The following is a 22,190-nucleotide window of genomic DNA, read 5'->3' on the forward strand; positions in this document are numbered from 1 at the left end:
AGATAAGATATGACAATAAGGGCATACAAACAGTTTTTCTCTCGCTCTGTCTGTGAGTGGAACAGGAAAGGAAATGACTAGAAGTGGTACAGGGTATAATCTGCCACGCACCATATGGTGGCTTGCAGAGTACTGATGCAGATGTAGATGACTGGAAAATTATGACCTGGTCAGATGAGTTCCAATTTCGATTGGTAAGAGCTGATGGTATGATTGTTGTCAGCAAGATAATGTGCAATCTGGTGGTGGATTCATAATGGTATGGACTGTGTTTATATGGAATGGACTGGGTCCTCTGGTCCAGATGAACTGATCATTGATTAGAAATGGTTATGTTCGGCTACTTGGAGGCCATTTGCAGTCATTCATGGACTTATGTTCCCAACAGCAATGGAATTTTTTTGGATGACACTGTGCAATGTCACCAGGCCACAATTGTTTGTGACTGGTTTGATGAACGTTCTGGACAATTTGATCGAATGGTTTGGCCTTGAAGATCATCCCACATGAATCCCATCAAACATTTATGGGGCACAATCAAAAGCTCTACATCTACATCTACATATACATCAACATCTACAGCCATACTCCGCAAGCCACCTGTCGGTGTGTGGCGGAGGGTACCCTGAGTACCTCTATCGGTTCTCCCTTCTATTCCAGTCTCGTATTGTACATGGAAAGAAGGATTGTCGGTATGCTTCTGTGTGGGCTCTAGTCTCTCTGATTTTATCCCCATGGTCTCTTCGCGAGATATACATAGGAGGGAGCAATATACTGCTTGACTCTTTGGTGAAGGTATGTTCTCGAAACTTTAACAGAAGCCCGTACCGAGCTACTGAGCGTCTCTCCTGCAGAGTCTTCCACTGGAGTTTATCTATCATCTCTGTAACGCTTTCGTGATTACTAAATGATCCTGTAACGAAGCGCACTGCTCTCCATTGTATCTTCTCTATCTCTTCTATCAAACCTATCTGGTGCGGATCCCACACTGCTGAGCAGTATTCAAGCAGTGGGCGAACAAGCGTATTGTAACCTACTTCCATTGTTGTCGGATTGCATTTCCTTAGGATTCTTCCAATGAATTTCAGTCTGGTATCTGCTTTACCGACGATCAACTTTATATGATCATTCCATTTTAAATCACTCCTAATGCGTACTCCCAGATAATTTATGGAATTAACTGCTTCCAGTTTCTGACCTGGTATTTTGTAGCTAAATGATAAGGGACCTATCTTTCTATGTATTCGCATTACATTACACTTGTCTACATTGAGATTCAATTGCCATTCCGTGCACCATGCGTCAATTCGCTGCAGATTCTCCTGCATTTCAGTACAATTTTCCATTGTTGCAACCTCTCGATACACCACAGCATCATCTGCAAAAAGCCTCAGTGAACTTCCGATGTCATCCACCAGGTCATTTATGTATATTGTGAATAGCAGCGGTCCTATGACACTCCCCTGCGGCACACCTGAAATCACTCTTACTTCGGAAGACTTCTCTCCATTGAGAATGACATGCTGCGTTCTGTTATCTAGGAACTCCTCAATCCAATCACACAATTGATCTGATAGTCCATATGCTCTTACTTTGTTCATTAAACGACTGTGGGGAACTGTGTCAAACGCCTTGCGGAAGTCATCTACCTGTGAACCCATGTCTAAGGCCCTCTGAGTCTCGTGGACAAATAGCGCGAGCTGGGTTTCACATGACCGTCTTTTTCGAAACCCATGCTGATTCCTACAAAGTAGATTTCTAGTCTCCAGAAAAGACATTATACTCGAACATAATACGTGTTCCAAAATTCTACAACTGATCAACGTTAGAGATATAGGTCTATAGTTCTGCACATCTGTTCGACGTCCCTTCTTGAAAGGTTCTTGCACTGGTACCACTTTCACAATTATGGATGCCTATAGAGACAGCATGACTTAATATTTCTGCATGGGACTACCAACGATTTGTGGAGCCCATGCGACACTGAGTTGCTGCACTAAGCCAGACAAAATGAGGTCTGACACTACATTATGAGCTATCCCATGACTTTTGCCAGCTCAGCATATGTTAGAATGTATCCTATAAGTTAACAAATGACACAAACAAACAAACAAACAAACAAACACACACACACACACACACACACACACACACACACACACACACACACAGACAGAGAGAGAGAGAGATTATTTTTTTGGGGGGGGCAGGAGTTGGGAGAGGGGCAGGCGAGGAGGGAGGGGGGAGGAGGGAGGAGGGAGGGGGGAGGGGGGAGAGGGGAGGGGGGAGAGGAGGAGGAGGAGGAGGAGGAGGAGTTGAAGGGCAGGGGAACCCCTGAATCACTAAAGCCCCTATTGACAATATCTGTGCTTCATATCAGCTATATGCTGATTTTAACAGTTGTGTGATGCATCTGAGTACTGTTAATGTGACCTATCATATTTTAATCAGCAGCGAACATGACTACTCATTGAGAAAGTAAACTTTTTTTGTAAATAAACGGTGATTCATGACAATGTCATTTTAAAGTTTCATAGTGACAGGAAATGTAAATCCATTAGCATGTTTACTCCCCTTTTGTGGACCTTCTACTACTGCATAGGGCAGGCTACACCAGCTTGCATGCCCACTTTAGAGCAGCCAGACAGCAATGTGCACAGGGCAGGCAGGCATGAGTGAATGTGTGATGCATGGGCAGTCTTGCAGCTGAGCTGCAGCATACACTATCATAGTCCACTGACTGAGCTCAGGCTGCCAGGGCTTGCCAAGAAGGTTGCACATGCGCAGCATGCATGCAATCGTGCTGCCTGGCTGGTTGCCTACACCATTTGCATCTGTATGTGAATGAGCTGATGGGTACTTGCGGGCACCCATACCCGATAGGGCAACATTGTAGCAGCCTAACGTAGGGGCACGTTTTGTATTAGTGTATTAGTTCAATTTTGTATTAGTGTAACCCTAAGTTAAAAGTTTGTTACAGGAAACACCAAGGTGTCCAGCTTCTTGCATAATTTTCTTATGACAGTTGGAAAATTACACATAGTTGGAAGAGTTTGGTTGTATGCCCAAGGAGTGTTACTTTGACTAATACTAGTTGTTAGTATGTAAGTTATTAGTTGTTAGTACATGAAGCTTGCTGACACTTTTGTAATGACTATAATTGTAGTTTTGGAAAGAGGTAATGTAGTGTGTCATGTGTAGGTCCTTGATTTTAAAAACTGTCTGAAGTTGTTGAATGGCACTCCTCCAATCTCAAGTGTGCACATGCAGAGGACTTATCTGTACCTTGTACAGTAAAGAAAGTTATTAAGTTTTGGTAAGTTGTAACTGTTCAGAACGACATGACATACGTCTCTAACTGAGTGAAGCTGGCACTGATTAGTGTCATATTACGTACGAACTCTCATGCATTCAAATGTTAATTTGATTTTCTCTATTTAATCAAGTGTGGTTTTTTGTCCGCATACTATGCAGCAAGAAGAGTAATCAAACCCCATCCCTCACATGAATGGCATTATCAGAGACCCAATATCTATTGTACTTTATTCTAGTGTTATATTATTGCATCATGTGAATCAGTGAATCATCTGTTGTATAGTAACAAAAAGATCATTTGCTTTGAACTTAAACGTTCCTACTATTAAAATTCAGATAGCAAAACAGCCCCCCACCCCCACCCCGCCCCACACACACACATACACGTGCATGTGTGAGCGCGCGCGCCCACACACACACACACACACACACACACACACACACACACACACAGGGTGTTAGGAGTATAAGTAAACAGATTTTTATTGGTGTCTGAGGACATACTTCATTTGCAGACTAATAATTATAGCTATGCCTTTATGGTTGGTTAGTATCTCCAAGTAAATGTGGCAATAGCAAGCCATTAATGCTTATTTTCCCCTGGGCAGCAGGTCAGGTGTTGCACTGTCAATACACACATGCAGAATGGTTAGTCTACACCGACAAGTGTAGCCCATATAGTGGTGCAGTTACGACTGCACAGAAAACATCAGGGAGTAAATTATATTGTGTGTTTGCCGGAAGACTGTGAGACAGAGAGAAAACCACTAACACACCGAAGAGGATACACCGTTGATCACAATATCTGCATTTATACCCCTAACACTATATATGTATGTTAGAAAACAAAATCTGTTAAGGTCACAAATTCATAAGTCATACACAAAGCATTTTGTAAACCTCTCCCTTTAAATGGTTAGCATCACTGCTGTAGTGAGGAAGGACATGGGTTTGATTCCCAGTACGTCTTCAGATTTTTATGAGATAGAGCAGTCTGGAACAGGTTCCACTCAGTCTTGTGAGCCAAATGAGGAGCTACTTGAATAAGAAGGCAGTGACAATGTCAGTATTCATCTACTGGCAGTAATGGCTGGATAGATTAGTGACGTGCTGGTCACATGTCCCATGATTCTAGATTGTTCCTCATATTGCCTTGTATGCAGTAGTGGCAAGTTGGAGTGGTGTTGAAGTTTAATATTGTCTGCTGTCTCGCCAAGGCTCTAGGCTCCTATTAGTTGTACAATTAACACAGAGATAAGATGCATTCTTACATAAGGAAGGATAGGAACACAGCAAACAGTCACAAACCCAGTGGTTTTTTTGTTATTCTCGTATACCCAGATGTAGCCATGAATAGCCATCATCATTGTTAAAGTACAAGGAAATTACAGAATCACAACAGATTTATATAAAATAATAATCAAAACACCATGTTATCCAACAGCAATGAGCCATTCTACTCAACATACCATTTGAGTGAGTTACCATTTAACAAACCCATAACAATTCATGTCCCTACATTACTTCCCTGCTGTATAGGCAGATTGAAACAGATGTTATTGTCTACACTTAGTACAGCAGCCTCAGTTTGCATCATGTGGTGTAAGTAATGCCCCCACATTACAAAAATTGTAGTACAAGTAATGCTTCCATATTACAAAATTTGCTCACCTAGTTTCATTCCAGTATAGCAATTTAAAACCCTTTTTTTTTAAATAAATAAATTTGGTACCACACTCAGCACAGATAACAGCAACAATGTGTCACAGTATGGAAGCAATAAGGCCTTGGATGGTTACTGGAGGGAGATGGCACCGCATCTGCACACACAAATCAACTAATTTCTGTAAATTCTTGGGAGGGGTGTGATGAGCTTTGATTACACATTTGACTGGGTTCAGATCTGACGAGTTGGAGTGCCAGCACATTAATCAGAACTTACCACCATGTTTCTCAAACCACTCCATCACACTCCTGGCCCTAGGAAAGGGTGCATTATCTTGTTGAAAAATTCCACTGCCGTCAGGAAACATGATTGTCATGAATGGGTGCAAGTGGTCTGCAACTAGCATATGACACTCCTCGGTTCTCATGATGCCAACATGAATGTTCTTCAGAGCATAATGGAGCCACCACCAGCTTAGCTCCATCCTGCAGTACAGGTGTCAAGGAGCTGTACCCCTGGATGATGACAGAGTCGCGCCCTTCCAAGAAGGTATTGGGACTCATCAGAGAATTCAACACTCTGCCACTGCACCAGTGCCCAGTGCCCATTTCAGTAGCAGTTGCCAATGTTATGGTGTTAACATTGGTACAGGCATGTGTCGTCAGCTGCGGAGGCCCATGGTTAAGAGTGTTTGAGTGCTTGGTGCACTGTGTACTCAGACGCACTTGCGCTCTGCCCAGCATTAAAGTCTGATTTTCACTCCAACACAGTTTGCTGGCTGTCCTGTTTTACCAGTCTCTTCAGCCTATGACGTCTGACATCTGTAAAGAGAGGTGGCTGCCCAACCACATGACATCTAGACGTGTTTTCACCACGTGTTGAAGACACTCACCACAGCACTCCTCGAACACCCGACAAGTTATGCAATTTGCGAAATGCTTGTGCTCAGCCTTCGGACCATCACAGTCTGCCCTCAGCCAAACTTGGATAGATTGCGTACCTTCCCCATGCTACACAAGGATAGCACAACCACTAATACTACACGCACCATATGTGTGTGTGTGTCCGCCTCTTAGCAGTAATTCCCCACCAGGGATCCTACTATAGCCTGGATGGGTTTACACTGAAATTAGGTTGGTGGTCATAATGTTCTGGCTGATCAGTGTATATTAGTAGTGAAATGATCCGACAAATCTTATACAAAATATCATTAATAGGGCCAGGCAATTGTCCTATACAGAAGTGTCATATTACATTAGAAATAATAAACTGAAATTTGTTTTTAAAGATTATCTTAATGAAATATAATTTTACACTGACTTGAAAATCATCAAAAGCTAAAATCTAGTGTAGTTGCTACAGTGGTTAAATGATGCACTACACAATTAATACAAAAGAAAGATTAAAAAGTTGATACAAATCAATATATGGAAACCCGTTAACATCATAGCAAAATACTGAAACAAAATTAATTTAACTGTATACATTTAATAAAAATATACAAACATCCTCTACTGATGTAAATTTCTTAACTAAAATAAGGGATTGCAATCAGCTACTGTGTTCCTATCCTTCTTTAATTAATCTACAGTCACTGTGAAAAATGGTTGCTTATGGAATTAAAGTTTGATTATTGTACACATCTCTCAAGCTAACTGATTGCTGTGGGACGCACCAGCCCAACTGCCTAGCATCCTGTAACTAGTCTAAGCTGCCCACTTCAGCTACGCCACCCCGCAATGTATCAATGCCTCTGCGAAGGCCTGTATCATCATTCAAGCTTTAATGACCCGTGTAACTATTTGTCAGCCCCCTTTGACAATCCTGAAAAATGTAAATGTACCTCATGTACTTTAAGCCCCCCATGTGTAAAACCTCATTTTTATGGAAGCTGCCATTTCAGACTTCTATTAGCCTCTTCCATGGAAGGGGAGGGCGTGTAAGCCACCACCGGTCCAGGAGGTAACAGGACTGTTTTATCACCTGTACTTTGTTACAAACTCTCGCTTCCCACATGCCTGATCCAACCATCCACTTAGCAAAAAGGCAGTTAGATCTGGAAAAGGATGCAGACACACACATTTACCCCACATCATGCTTGACTGCCAACAGGGAGCATGGGAACAGAACCACATGCTGGCTGCAGGGACACAAACAAGAGTCGATCAAGAGGTGTTCGTCCTCTCTAGTCTCAGCTTTCAGCAAAGCTTAGTGTCTCTCCCTACCCTTCTCTCTAATGATTTTTGGACTGTGTTCCACTACTGACTAACTACAATGACCCTTCTGATTGGATTGTGGTTTGTTCACTGACTCCAGGATGCACCCAACTGTACTAGGAATATAGCTAAATTTTACCTACAAAATGTCATTCCATTGTTATTTTCCTTGGATACCCACAAAGGCTGACAACCACACTGGCACCAGCACAATTACATTGTGTTACTACAGGTCATTAAAACTTGCTAGTAGCTGTATAAATTCTGCAGGGTTATGACAAATACAATAAAAGATACTAAAATAAAGAAAATTCTCCTGTATGATAGAATTTCTTTACAAACCTTGACAGGAGATGCATCCTTTCGTATCTTTCCCCATGAAATTGCTTCATCGGGTCTGGCACCACTGTCACTACCATCAAATTCAGATGCAGTATTGATGAAAACAGCGTAATCTGCTCCATTCCTCTGAAAATGAAGGTGATTTTTTTTAATGTATCAGCCCAACAATAATTCTGTTAATCATTTTGCTCTCAATCACATATTACCAAACCAAGATTACATGACAAAATCATAGATTAAGAAATCTTGCAGCTAAATTTTCCTATCTTGAGTACTGCTATCCATTAATTAAGACTCACATACTTGTACAACTGTGCTTTTTGTGATACACATTATCCTTTTAATTATTATGCATAAATAACTGCCCAAAATTACATCTGTAGCAGCCAATACACTACAATCCTAACAACTTTGATACACTGATCTGGCTCATTGTTACTTCACAGTTTGCACTGCTGCCAACTGATAAATGAGATTTGCTCTTCAGTGATATGATTCATCCAGGCAGAAGATAATAATCATAAAGAGCACATTTTACTTGCTATGAAGGCCACTATGGCGAAATGTTAAAATATGGACACCAGTCAAACTCATTTTCACTACTCTACACCAAGATTATGCCATGAAATCAATCAGATATGCATACAGGGTGTTTTAGAAAGAACTTTACAACTTTAAAAATTCATATAAATTTATTGGAATAAGATATAGAGCTGGGTTTAGTGTTTTTTATTTTTTTTACCATAAACTAAAGATGTTGTATGTGGCTTCCGTTGGTTATCCTACAGACATCCCATCAGAAGTCAATTTCTTTCCAAACTTGCTGTAGCATTGTGGTTTTAACTTGCTCAGCGGTGACATAAATCCTTGCTCTATTCCAATAAAATAAAGAGAGAGAGAGAGAGAGAGAGAGAGAGAGAGAGAGAGAGAGAGAGAGAGAGAGAGAGAGAGAAAGTCGTGTCAGCCCTGGGGAACATGAGGGCCACGCAACAGGTGCATCATGGCTAATCTGTTGACGGAAATGCAAAAAATCCTGAATGTCAGTCAGGTCGTGGGGTGGTGCACCATCTAGCATGAAGTAAACATTTCATCCTTGGTCATCATCATCAATCTGTGCTATCAAAAATTGTTCTAAAATATCCAGATGCACTGTCCCGTTGAGGGTTCTCTCACAAAAAAAAGGGGCCGTACACTTTTTTCTTGCTCGATGCTCAAAAAATGTTCAGTTTAGGAGTATCACGGACATCCTGCAATTTGTAATGTCAATTTTCACTGCCCCAAATCCTACAGTTACATGCGAAAAGTCGACTCATCAGAAAAGGTAATTTTGTCCAAGAAATTTTCATCTTCATGTAATCGATTTAACATATCCACACAGAAGTTCTTGCAAGCAATTTTATCAGTGTCTAGCTTGTGCAATCGTCAATCTGTACGGTTTCAAATGCAAACACTTTTTCAACAGAGGCAAAACAGTTATATGTGGGATTTGCAGTTCGAGAGGTACATGCTGGTTTGATTTCGTGGGGCAGTTGACAAAACGTTGTCTCACTCGCTCAACAAGGTCATCAGATGCACTTGGACGACCTGATAATTTTCCATGTCTTATCGAACAACCTGTTTCTACAAAACATTTATACCACTCATAAACTGTTGGCTTACTAGGAGGATCTTCAGCACACTTGGTACAGAAATTACGCTGAACTGCTGTCGCCGACTTCGATTCTTCAAACCAAAACACACAGCTAGCACACTTGGGTCCAGTGAAGGCAGTCATCTTTAATGCAATGCCACTAGTGCTCCTTACGGTGTGATTCAGTACTAACAAACTATGTGGGACAAAACTTTATGTTTCCCTACAAGTTGACACTACCCTCTCCTCTGTAAGTACTATGAATTAATTTATATAAGTTTACTAAGTTGTGTAGTCCTTTTTGAAACATCCCATGCCAAACTAATGAACAGTATGTTCATCGCTCAGCTACATTGAACAGTAGCATCCGATTGCCAGTTCATTGTTATTGTTATTATTGTTGTTGTTGTTGTTATGCTTCTCTTTACACAGATTATACCAACAGCGCAGTTTCATTTGCTTAAAAAATACAAGCTATTGACCTATTCCATATTTTGCAATTCTGTCACCTCACGGAAACTGATCTTAACAGAAGCAGTAATTGGTCCACTTGCTGGAGAAAAAACACTTTTAGTGTTTTTAATGTTCTGAAAATTTAATCCATGTAAGCTCAGCCCCACCTGTTAGCTGGTTTTGTCTACACATTTTCTGTTAGACTGTATCTCACCACTAAGTAGCCAGTAAAAAATTGCCATGGCATATATGTCATTTGTTTATCTGATAATCCACCCATATCCATCTCAGTTGTTCTGACAATGACTCTGAAATTCTTTCTTTTTATATTGTCTGTTTAATGGTATTAATCTTTCTGTGCCTGGCTCTGTGGGTTGGAATTGATTATGCAGTAAAGATCCAAATCTCACTGCTGCACTAACAGTACACACTAATTTCATATAAATCAGATGGTCTCTAATACACACTTTTATCTGGCTATGTAAAAAGTATACCTGTGTTGTCAACACATTTTGGTGTATGTGGCTTGTGTTTACTGTCCAGCTTGTGAGCCACAAACAGTCTTTTCAAACTTAGGCTTTGAGTGCATAACACTTCATGGTTAAAATGTTGTTAACAGTGAATTGATGCATGCCACAGCCATGTCATTTTACCATCCAACTTATGAGACATAAAAGACTGAAGACCTATCTTATAGTGATCAGCCATGGCCAACATCCCCAGCTGAAAACGACTATTAATAAATTTGGACTTGTAGGTGCCCTGGAGAATATGCAACAAAACTAGGTGCTGACTTATGGAAAGCAACTGGGAGGGTACCAGTTTGGTCTCTAGGCATCCACTATGGAAAGCAGTACAAATCCGCAAACATTGTGGTGCATAAAGAATGATGGCAAGGGAACACCCAAAATGGAACATACATCAATGGCCACCAATTCTCTTCACCAGTGGGTGCATGGTCTGTATGACTCCTGATGATTGTTGCAGAAGAGTGTGGAGGTAGCCAGATACCAATACACACTTTTAGGGCAAGTGGCCCCAAGGGGGCCTGTAGGGAAATGTGTTAGTCATATTTTGGGCCAGCATCCTGTAAATTTGTCGGATGCTTCCCATCATTATTCCAGGGGGACACAGTATAATCTGAGTCAGAATACATTTTTGCTGCTAAGACAGCCACAATTGTTACATGTAATGTTCACGAGTAAAACATTTGCTACAGTTGTACAGTTATGTTGGTATTCAGATGAGCCACATACAGCAGATGTATTGCCTTGTAAGTTACCTTTGACATGGGTTCTTCGACGTATTATTTATAGACACACCTGAAGATGGGGCTGAGTCCCTGAAACTTGATAGTGTAAAGACTTCAATCAAGAAATAACTGTCCAAGGGTAGTGGATGTTTTAATAATGAACACTGACTGATAATGCTTATGAGTAGTTGACACTTGCCGTGCATTGCTGCATGGATCAATGGCGCACTGGATGACATCTGGAGGGTCTATCAAAGAGTGGGACATGCTTAAGCAGCACAATCTTGACCACTTTGTGGACAACATCACAAGAATGATTCAAACATGTTACAAAACATGAGGCAGACTAACGCATTATCAAATGTTAAAAAGCAGCAAATTTTGATTTCAAAGATGTGCACTTACAAACAATCTGATTTTACTTTGGTTATTATTTTGTTTTTATTTCATGGTAAAGTTATTTTTTGTTTCATGTATCAGGAACCCCATACTGGCAATTCTTTAAAGAATAGATATCCTGTGTGTAACATATCTTCACACTTCTGATTACTTTACAAATGAGTTAATGTATTAAATATTTGATGTTAAGCATCCAAAATCTTTATGGATGAAGATGAAAAACCATAATTATGTTGGTTTTATTAGTTTCAGATTATGCATCCACAAACTAATGAAAAAATCAATACCAAAACTGGTAAAAAACTAAAATATCACACTCGATGCTGAAGTTTTACCACATGAACATTTAATAAGTTATAAACTGTTTCTCTTTAATTATTTTGTTATGCTGTATGCGAGAAAAAGTTTACAAGAGGCTTGAAATTAAGTTTTAGGTTTGTTGGAAGTTCCCAAGTGCTCTCATTAACAAACACTAGACAAGTGTAGTTTGGGTAATTTGAGCTCTGTTTTAAGGAAAGCTATTGTAGTTTTTCACACATCTCAATGTTTATGACTTAGCTCATGAACTATGTGACATTCAGTTACATAATTTTGAAGGCACAATCATGTGTGGATATTGTCTGCGAAAGTGGGAACAGAGTTATAGCGAGGCTGCCGGAAAAACATCTCTGACACTTCATGCATGTGGAGCACATTGTGTAGAGGTGACACTCTACTGCCAATCTGCACTTTGGAATTCTTAAACATTGCCATGGTGACAGCCACCGTTTGCCACCCCTACAACTCAAGGTTGCATTTGGTCTACCAATGAGTGATTGACACAGTTTAACAACAAACAGCTGCGTAGTAACACTGGCAACAAATCCCAACAAACAGCTGCGTAGTAGCACTGGCAACAAAGTCCCTGGCTGTCACACGTTGTTTTTCAGCAGCTTGATTATAGTAGTGGAAGAGTAATAAATTAAAATTTCATGCCTGAAGCTGAGGTCTTACTACATCAGTTGGGAAAATGTAGTAAGTGATAAAATTTTTTCTTTCATTATTTTGCTCGTATGTGTATGTGTGTATGTGGAGGGGGAGGGGGGGGGGAGATAGATGAGGAAGGGGAGATGGATGGATTGGGGAGGGGGGGGGGGGGGCAGGAGGTATCAGCAAGAAGTTTTGAAAAGGTTTCAAATTATGTGTAAAATATGTTGATACCCATAAAGTGCTCTCATTCTCAACTACTGTTTGACTGTAGACTGGATAATTTGCATGCTGTGAGCCATGCTGCCTCAAGACATAGACTGTTTTTAGCTTTAATACCCCTGCTGTGTAACCCTCCGCCTCACAGCTCAACTAGAAAAATGATTAAATTAACAGCATTTTAAATTTATATATTTGGTCAATAATTATATGGATTACTTAAAACCAAATTTTTGTTGCACCTGGAAGCCTTTTGATAGATAATCTGAAACTGGGATTGGGTGACAGTTTTAGTCATTTACTTATATTGATGGCTTATTCTGTCATTCCCTGTTCACCCTGAACCTAAGCCCAGACAAATTTGAAGATATGCAAGTTCTGCAAAACTTTTTTATCTGAGCAGTTTATCAATGGACTTCTCCCACTTTAAAATTACCTCACCTCAATTACGATTATACCTTACTATTTACTGGCTTCCCTTTTTCCTATATATTTTTCCTTTTCTGTTTTCTTGTACATCTTCCGATTTATTTCCAGTCTTTGGTTTGTCTGTGTCATGATTACTACTGTAGTACCCTGGAATTTGACTGCCACTGGTTACTTTGCACTCCTATTGCGCAGCCTTGCCTCTTCTGAGCCAGGAAGGGTGCCATTTCCACCATCCAGTACCTGTATATTTCACTCCTTGCTACAGTTGTACAGTTTTGTTCCTTTGACTTTTACTACCCGTAATTGTCTTTTCAACTGCCTGCAACTCATTAATTGTATTTTGGACTCTGAATATGAGCAATCAGTCCACAATTATTTCCCACTTCTTTCTTTCAATTTTAACACTCCGTATTCATGCGAATCTAATGCACCATCAAATGTGATGTGCATGCCAATTTTAAACATTAAAATCATAAAAATCAGTTTGTTGGTGCATCACTGGAAGGCTAAATTTATTTTACACAATAATGGATGTACACATAAACTATCATAGCAAGAGCAATTTTAAGTGCACCATTGTTAAATGACACAATCACTATTCAAAAACAATGCCTAACTTGATTACCTACATGACATGCAAACAAACATACCATAAATTACAAGCATTATTCATAATTATCCACAATGTCATCATTACTGGTAAGATCAGAGGAGTCTACATCATAAACAGATTTGTTTCCTCTTTCCCCACCATCTTCTGTGTGTTCCATAACACATCACCTTCACTGCCTCCATAGTATTTGAAATACAGCATTTATTGAATGGTTTTACAATCATTGGTCTGTTTATGCTTTTCCAGACAGGCTGAAATCCAGTCTGTAATAATGTGACAAGCAGCACATTTATTTTTCCTGCTGGAGTAATATCACAGTTTCGTTCATGAAACCATTTTTCATACTGTTCCTACATGTAACCTTCGAAAGGTTTATTTATACTACGTTCAGGAGTCGTAACAGAAGTCATTCCTACAGGAATAACAACATGATCACTGCCTAGGGTGTGGATCTTCTTTTTTATGTCATCAATAAGATGACTGTGAAATTCATTGACAATGCATTGATGGTAAGTTTGGAAAGCCCATCATGACAGAATTTCCACATGTTTCGGAGCCAGATAAGCATTAAAGTTTGTCATCCATCCCTTCTCTTCATTTCCAACAATGATGTCATCTGGGAAGAACTTTTCATTTTTAGGGGTTGTGGGGCTTCTTTTCTGTTTGAAGTTTAAGAAAGGTGGAAGTGTGTTCCCATATGCTGCGATTCCCAGCATTATAGTTATGCACTGTTTTTTCACCCTTTTATTTTGATGGTAACTTCCTTTGTTCCCTTCTCATCAACTGTGTAATTATGTGACATATCAAACCAAACTGGCACCTCATCAGTGTTGCCTAATTGGCCCATCAAAAAATTCTTCTCTTGTCTAAATGTGACATACCACTGAATTTCTTAACATTTTATCTCAATATTCTGAGGAAGCTTTTGGCATACAGTGTCATAGAGGGATCAACATTTCCTAGGCTAGCTTTAATCTCATGCGTCAGTATATTAAGAACAGTATCCACCTCTTTTATTTTGTTTCTTATGATGTCACTAGTTACAGGTTCCCCCTTCTTTCTCCTTTCATGGATGAATTACGAAACTTTTACTTCAATGTCAGGATGTTTTCCTTTGTGGGAACCAGTGAATTTCTTTCTAGTAATACTAGTTATAAATACTGCCAATTCTGTTTCTTCCATTAGCAAATGTCACACTCAGTTCCAATGAACTCTTATCCTGCCCTTCTGTTACCACATTTTTCAGCATAAAGTATTGCTTTACACCTAATGTTCTTTTTACTTGCCTTCCAATTTGTGACTGCCTAATGCAAAATACTATACACAGTAGGCCAGCAATAATGTAATGAAGTTGACAATTTTTATTTTAACAATTAGTAAATGGATTATCTCATTTCTTGTCACACAATCTACTTTGATGCACTTTATATAACTTACCATCAAATTAGCATTACAGATGTGATGTTTAATAACACCACCTCCTATTATGATCATTCCAGTGTTAGCAGCCTTAACTGCCATTGTGTTCAACCGGCGAAGATCTGCATCAAGCAAAAAGACAGGTCAATATTAAAATGTGTGTTTTTGAGGGGGAAATAAAATTTGAAAAATAGGTTTGTATGAACATGGAAATGTTGTTTTACACTGTATATTGCTTCTTTAGTCCCATATTCTAACCTCATACTAAGGTAATAAGAAGAGTATAATAGATAAGGCATTGTTTTCTTATAACTCATCAGTTAAAGGTTTAGTTTGCTAAAAATACAAGCATTTATTCTGTGACAGTTACAAAACAAAATCTGTAAGTAGCATTTCATATTTAAAAATGGTGGAGTGTTTGAGATACATAAAATAAAGCTAGAAATTAAACTGGAAACAAACATACTAAGTTATAGGTTCACTATTTTCCTGATTAATGAATTTTGTACACAGTTTCAAAAGCTAGAGTGACAGTATTTGCTCCTTTTTACTTCATCCCTGCTCCAAATGTTGCCAGTTCAAAAGATTTTCCAATTGCAACTCAGAAAAAAAATTAATTTTTACCAAGTGTGCATCATAGTTTTGTCATCTCAAGTAATATTATGAACATATTCCATACAAACAAGAGGACTGTTTACAGGTGGGATACTAGCCAGGTTGACAGAAAATAGAAAAATCCAGACACCATGAGCTGAGAGGAGGAAAGTCTTCTACATGCCAATATTGTAATTCAATGCAGTCATGCTTAACTTCCTCATTTGTGTAATGGTACCTTGAATGATATCCAAGACAAGTCCAGGATTCTTATACGAGTGGAAATACATCATATCACCAAGGCTTCCATCAGTTAGAGCTGGGCTAAATACTGGAATCTTGTTTTTGGCTGCCCAGTAATATACAGAATCAGGGTTATTAATTTCTTCCCCTAGCCTTGCAACCATTTTGGATGGTGTCCATAGAGTACCCTAAAAACACAAAGTACATCTAGACATAACATCTTTATTCTAAGTTAGGCAGGGAACCCCGACATCCCTGAATTATATAGACAAATGAATAAACTCATCAGGCAACACATTTATAAATATTTCATGACAAGAAACTTTATTTGACAATAAATGTGCACAACAAGAAATAAAAGAAGAAAAATGAACAAACAAAATTCCACTGCCCCAGATGGTGTCATCCACTGACAGACAACAGAAGTGACACAAAATAACAAAAATAAAAAGTAAAAAACTGATCAATGAAATGGTAGATGCTAACAAGTGCTAAAATGAGTTAGCACTGCATGCAATCACTGTGCTGCTATCAATTATGTTCATTATAAAAAGGCTGGTACTTAGCAACTTCACTTACATTTGGGGCCAAGAGAATACAGAAGTGTGCAATGTAAAAATACAACTGCAAAATGCTAGGTTGGGAAAAATACAAGAAATTCATAAACACTGTGAAATATAGGAATGTTTCAACACAGGGTGCAGAACTACAGGCCTTTCTAATAGAAAAGTCTGGGGAGTGGATGGAAACTGGGATAACAATAAATTATAAGTGGAGACAGTTTGTACAAAATTTATCAAGAGGGGAAGAGGAAACAAGAACGTTGGTTCCAAAAATGGATAGTAAGATAACGCTAGAGGCAGTGTACTAAACTAAAATATATGAAGATTAAAAAGAAAATCCAGCACAGAATACAAAAAGGTCTAAAAACAAGTTGGCAAAAGAGTTTACTTAACAGAAGTAGCTTTTGGTGCCAATACGGTAAGCAAAAATGATTTCATGTTGGATACAGTATGAGGAACAGTAATTCATGGAGAATAGAGGATGAATGTTTATAACTGATGTAAAATACGCAAAAAGAAATAACAGTATTCCACCTCTCAGGGAGTGGGTAGATCCAGGCATATCTGATAATCAAATAGCACATGCAACAAAACAGTTCACTGGTGAGCGGCCACATGTCAGTGTGCAACGGGCACAATATTTTGGCAAGCGACCAAGTTGCCACCATCAGGTGCAATGACAAACTGACTCCTTAGGAGCTAGCGTAGTGCTTTGACATCCAATGTTTACTCCCATCCTCCCATTAAAACATCACTCTGTCTGCAGCTTGTGCCCATAGACTTGTGCTGGCAGCATCTCTGCTGTTGCTCTGCTCGTCTCCAAAGTCAGTCAGTGGATATATCTCCTTCCTTCTCTTAATCAAACTAAATGCAGATTGCCAGCTCCCACTATGGGTGTAGCCATTATCACCTTTGATCAGCGGTTCACTTACTTGACTCTCAATAGGTTATGTAATGACACACTCCCTGAAGTTAGGCATATGTGTTGGGATCTTAGTATGGTTGTAATCTACCCAGTGTTATTCCAATAGGCAATATTCTGGAACTGTCAACTTGTTTGGCTGCTGTTACCTGGTATGCTGCTGGTATTCTTGGCAATGATCTCCCGACACTATGCACTGTCTGCTCTGTATATGTCATATCAGAATGCCAGGGTATCTGACAGGACCTGGACTTCCAGAGCCTGAGGTTGTCCTTGACACTAGCAAGCAGGGCCTGTGTTTTAGCTGGTGAGCAGAAGACAGTCTTCACTTCATATTTCTGGAGAATTCATCCTATGTTTCCAGACAAGGTACCACAGAATGAAATAAATGCAATGGCAGCATCATCCTGAGCTCCCTCTTCCATTTTGCTGGTTGTTCAGTCAGTGTACGATGTATGGCAGTCTGAATTATCCATTGCGTGCAGCCGTTTTTCTGGAACACTATCCTCGGATGATCAAGTGCATGGCTCATTTTTGGAGGGGTTGTGGGCCCTATCCACCAATGTTTGGATATCTTGAACCTCTGAGCTGGATGGTGGCAACTGTTCCCATGTAGATATAGATAGGTGTGAATCTTCTTATGGTACATGCCGTGGCCCAATGAGCCATCTACTCTTCTCTTCATCAGGACATCCATAAAGGGAAGCACTCCAAGCACTTCAACTTCCATGGTAAAATTGATGCACTAGTGTATGCAATTAATTCACTGGGATAATTCCATGGCTCCCTCCTCAAAATGTTCCACATACATGACTGCAACAAGTGGTGCATGTGAATGCACCGTGGCTACTCTTTCCAGCTGCATGTAGCAACCATCATTGAAAGGAGAGCATGTTCAAATCAAGACATGCCTAACATGGTTGTTGTATCCATTTCAAACTTCTGGCCAACAAGTTAAAAAGATTCATCTACTAGCACTCTGGTGAAAAAAGACGCAATGTTAAAGCCCACAAGGAGGCCTGTATCTTTAAACTTGAAGTTCTTAAGGCATCCAACAAAATTCACTGAGTAACGAATATGACATGAGCATATTCGGACATGAGGGCTAAGTATATCCTTTAGGTTTTTGGTTGGTACGGTGGGGCACTAATGTTGCTAACTATGGGCATAAATGCACCCCATCTTTATGAACCTTCGGAAGTTGATAAGTTGTTTGTTAAATCAGAGCTGTCTGTCATAGCTTCTTAATAATTTAACATACAATCCAGATTCTTTAAATCTTTTTCTTCACTCCCTTGGTATGATAAGTGTTGATCTAGTATGCTATGACTTCTAGAAGCCCCACATCTTTGTAAAATAATCCAGGTGAGACAGATCTACATTTGCTTCATCTTTTTCAGCCAGGAAGACCACAGTATCTTCATTTAGTTCACATATGGCTGCTCTCTCTATGCTAGAGATGTTCAGTTTCACAGGTTTTGTTTCACTGAGGGCACAACAGGTTTCATGATATTTTTCTTCAGCTGCTTCAAGTCAAAGTCATGCATTTGCCTGTTCCCCTGCACTGATATTGTCTATGATAGATGCAGATTTAGGAGTGAGCGCAAAGTTAAGTACTTTCATCAGAACTGAAACAGCACCCTCATCCAGATTCTTTGCAATGAGATTAATGATAGCCTTGCAGGGAGTATCAGAAACTTGTTTCTCTGTTATATCCTCAAATTTTGATGTTTGATGCCCAATGAACTTCCTTTCTGCAGAATCTGTTGTGGCCATGTGACTCCATCAATCCATTCCCACTGCCAGGAACTGAACTGGTTGGCAGCTGTAAATGCAGTTTAAATAGATCTTTGTTAGTTGAACCCAAGAACCAGTGAGCAATGTGTACTTTTTCCCATACAATGGCTATGCCGGCATGTTTCTCGATTCTTCTGGCTGCCAGTGAGCCAATATGATAGGCCTTGGCGAAGTTCAACACTACACATTCTTCACAGCTGCTCATAAGGAATGTAAAGGCACTCCGCTAACAGCTCCTTTGGCTGTGCAGCTTGTCAAGTCATTTCATGCTGTGATATATCTTCGCCTTGTAGTGGTATGTGATTTGGTTCTACAGCTCCTCTTAGAGTAATTCAAGACGAAATAGTTCAGGGGTGACTGTGTTCTAGTAAAAAAAGAGAATAATAAGTCTACATATGTGAATGGAAAAAATTTATTTAAAGTATATTACAATTGCTTTATTAGAAATGTTCTGCATGTACGAATTTGGGCTAATCGGACTTCCTCTCTTACATTTCAATTGTAGGGACAGGCAGCCGACTTTAAGGACAGTAGTGCATGTCAAAAATAAGAATATCCTCCTTGCTTGGTTCCACTTCACTTCAATAAAAAATACTTAATACTGATATCAAGTCTTTTCTTATTTCAAAACATATATGATACAAAACACTTGTAGCAAGTCATACTCCGAGCAGCGCATCTTAACAGAACTTCTATATACGAAAGTGTCAGTAACAAAATCATGTACCAAGAAAAATGAGTGATGATTTTTTTTTTTTTTTTTTTTTCATTTGTCCGCACCTTACAGCGCATTCATAATTAATGTCTTCGCAGACTCTTACGGTCAATCAATCTTTAATTTTTTGTCTTTAATAACCTTTAACTTTACCAAGTCATTGGGGTTTTTCACCATGTGCGCACACAATTGCTCCCACACTGCCCGTTGACATGGTATGGAAACGAACAGTGTTTTTGTATGTGCATAACTTAAATTAATATTCGCCAATAGGGGTCGATGCCCTTTATTTGTTGGCTTCTCTTTTATTTAATGGAATTGTTATGTCATCTTATCCTATGTATGTTAGAGTTCTACAAGAAATTAAAAGATTATATACATAATATGATAGTCCACTACATATTTGAATTTAGCGCACCTACAATAAAGTTCTGTTTGCTTTGGCCTCACTGCTGGGTTTCGCACTTGTGCACTGACAGATTTGGCGGCTAAGAACTAGTCGCTAAAGGTCAACATGTTAGATGCTACCGTTACACTCGTTTCCTTAGTGTTGTTTTCACATTGAGTGTCACACTTTCACCTGAGTACCACATATTAAAGATTGCCATGGCATTTGTCTTCATTCTGGGTGCAGTGGGTGTGTACTTACTGTTCAAAATCCAACACTGTGGCCGAAGATCTCCATTTTTACACCCAGGGTGTTATTATTACCCACTGTACTTACATTTTCAGCTGAGAGAACCCTGGCCAACAGCATCCATCGACGAGGTAAGTACTGGCTCGAACAACTATAGTTCACTTATTAATGTATCAAGCATTGTGAGGCACAATACTCAGAATTTATTTCCTCACACACTTACGTTAATGTCACCACACATGACAGTCCACTTGCTGAAAGACATATATAGCCGTCCAAAACATTGTATAAATTGCTTGTCTTTAAAGTTCATTCCTTCACATGGAGTTTGGTTTCCAATGAAAATTCATACAAATATTGAGTTACAACAATATATATAACACGATAGCTTATATATATGGCTGACAGACTATCCATTGGTGATATTATGAACATAAATTTCTTAAGCTTTAAAATGTCAAATTTTTCATTAACTGGGTTCTGTTATTACAGTTGTGTGTTAGTTTTAAGTTATCTTTGTTCACATCACATATACAAATTATTTACATAACACATTCTTATGGTACAATACAAACATATGATATATTTATGCTTTGTTTTATAGCTTTTATCACTTATGGGAGCTCATTTCTTCTTTAGGTAGAGGAGGGAGAAAAACATTTGAAACAGGAGTAAAACATTATGCATTACTGGCCTAACTACACTTGGCGGCACCTCGTTTGTTTGGGAGGGAAGAAAGGAAATACTCATCTATTGGTGCAAGGATTTATGAGGAAATGTTACTCATATAGTCATGGACTAGTTGTCAAGGAACTATTATTTCATGGAAATAATGTGTACTGACTAATCAGTCACGTTGTATCACATTGTTTCTTCATGCATTAGTACTGCTTACTTCAATTCACGTGTAGCTTAGTGTGAAATATGAAGAAGTTTTAACCTCGTAGACTTATCTTTCTTGAATACCTGGAAATGTAATTATTCAAGATTTCATGTGACACAAAAAAATTAAATGGTTTTTGTAAAATCACATACTTAAATGTTTGTGTGTACTCTGCAGCGAATAGGTACTGATAAATGTCATGGAGATATACTGTGACAATGTTTATTTTTATTTTTCATTGCCTTATGACTTTTGTATAAATATCCTTATTACAAGATGTGACCCGTTTCTTCATTTGGTACTTGCTACTCTCAATGTAATTCTGTTCTTCCGCACAGTGATGATGCTAATTTTATTTATTCTTTCACTTCGCATGAAGTGGTGTATTACTTCTTATTGTTGTCAATTTTATGCCTTCATGTGCAAATCAAAAGAATTACTTATGATTATATACATTACTTCATCTTAAAATACACTCCAGAAAAAAATTACATTTAGAGTTATGTACACTATGTACAATTATCATATGACAGAAAGAAAAAAATGCTACTTAGCTTCATCACTCTATAAAAGCTTTTATATCCTTGTCAGGGTGGAGACCCTTGTCTCTCCCTGTTTTCTTATAGACTGATCTGTATGTAAAAGGATATGGTATTTCGGAAATTACATGTGGTCCTGAATAGAGTAATTGACAGTTCTTATTCAGTTTGCCAAATTTTGTTGATTTAGGTTGCGTCTGTAAGAGGACGTGTTGCCCTTCAAAAAATGTGCAACATGTTTCAGTTTATTACAAATTTTCTTTATATACTTGGCCCTGTTTTCTATTGTAGCCATGGCTTGTTTAATTTTGTCTTGTAGTGTCATTTCTATAGTGGATACCTTTGATATGGGCGACTCCCACACATTTGATTGTTTTG

At 38.9% G+C, this 22,190-nt stretch overlaps 1 protein-coding gene across 1 annotated transcript in view; it reads right to left on the minus strand.

Annotated features, from left to right (window-relative positions):
* The window catches only part of LOC126267339 (probable deoxyhypusine synthase), a 57,851-nt gene that overhangs the window by 14,178 nt on the left and 21,483 nt on the right, over positions 1–22,190 (minus strand). The window contains exons 6-8 of the mRNA XM_049972453.1: positions 15,752–15,944; positions 14,938–15,041; positions 7,540–7,665 (exon numbers count right to left, since the gene is read on the minus strand). Coding sequence (XP_049828410.1) covers positions 7,540–7,665; positions 14,938–15,041; positions 15,752–15,944 — 423 coding nt within the window. The remainder of the gene's footprint in view (positions 1–7,539; positions 7,666–14,937; positions 15,042–15,751; positions 15,945–22,190) is intronic.

Source organism: Schistocerca gregaria, chromosome 4 (genome assembly GCF_023897955.1).
Source record: "Schistocerca gregaria isolate iqSchGreg1 chromosome 4, iqSchGreg1.2, whole genome shotgun sequence".
Lineage (NCBI taxonomy): Eukaryota > Metazoa > Arthropoda > Insecta > Orthoptera > Acrididae > Schistocerca > Schistocerca gregaria.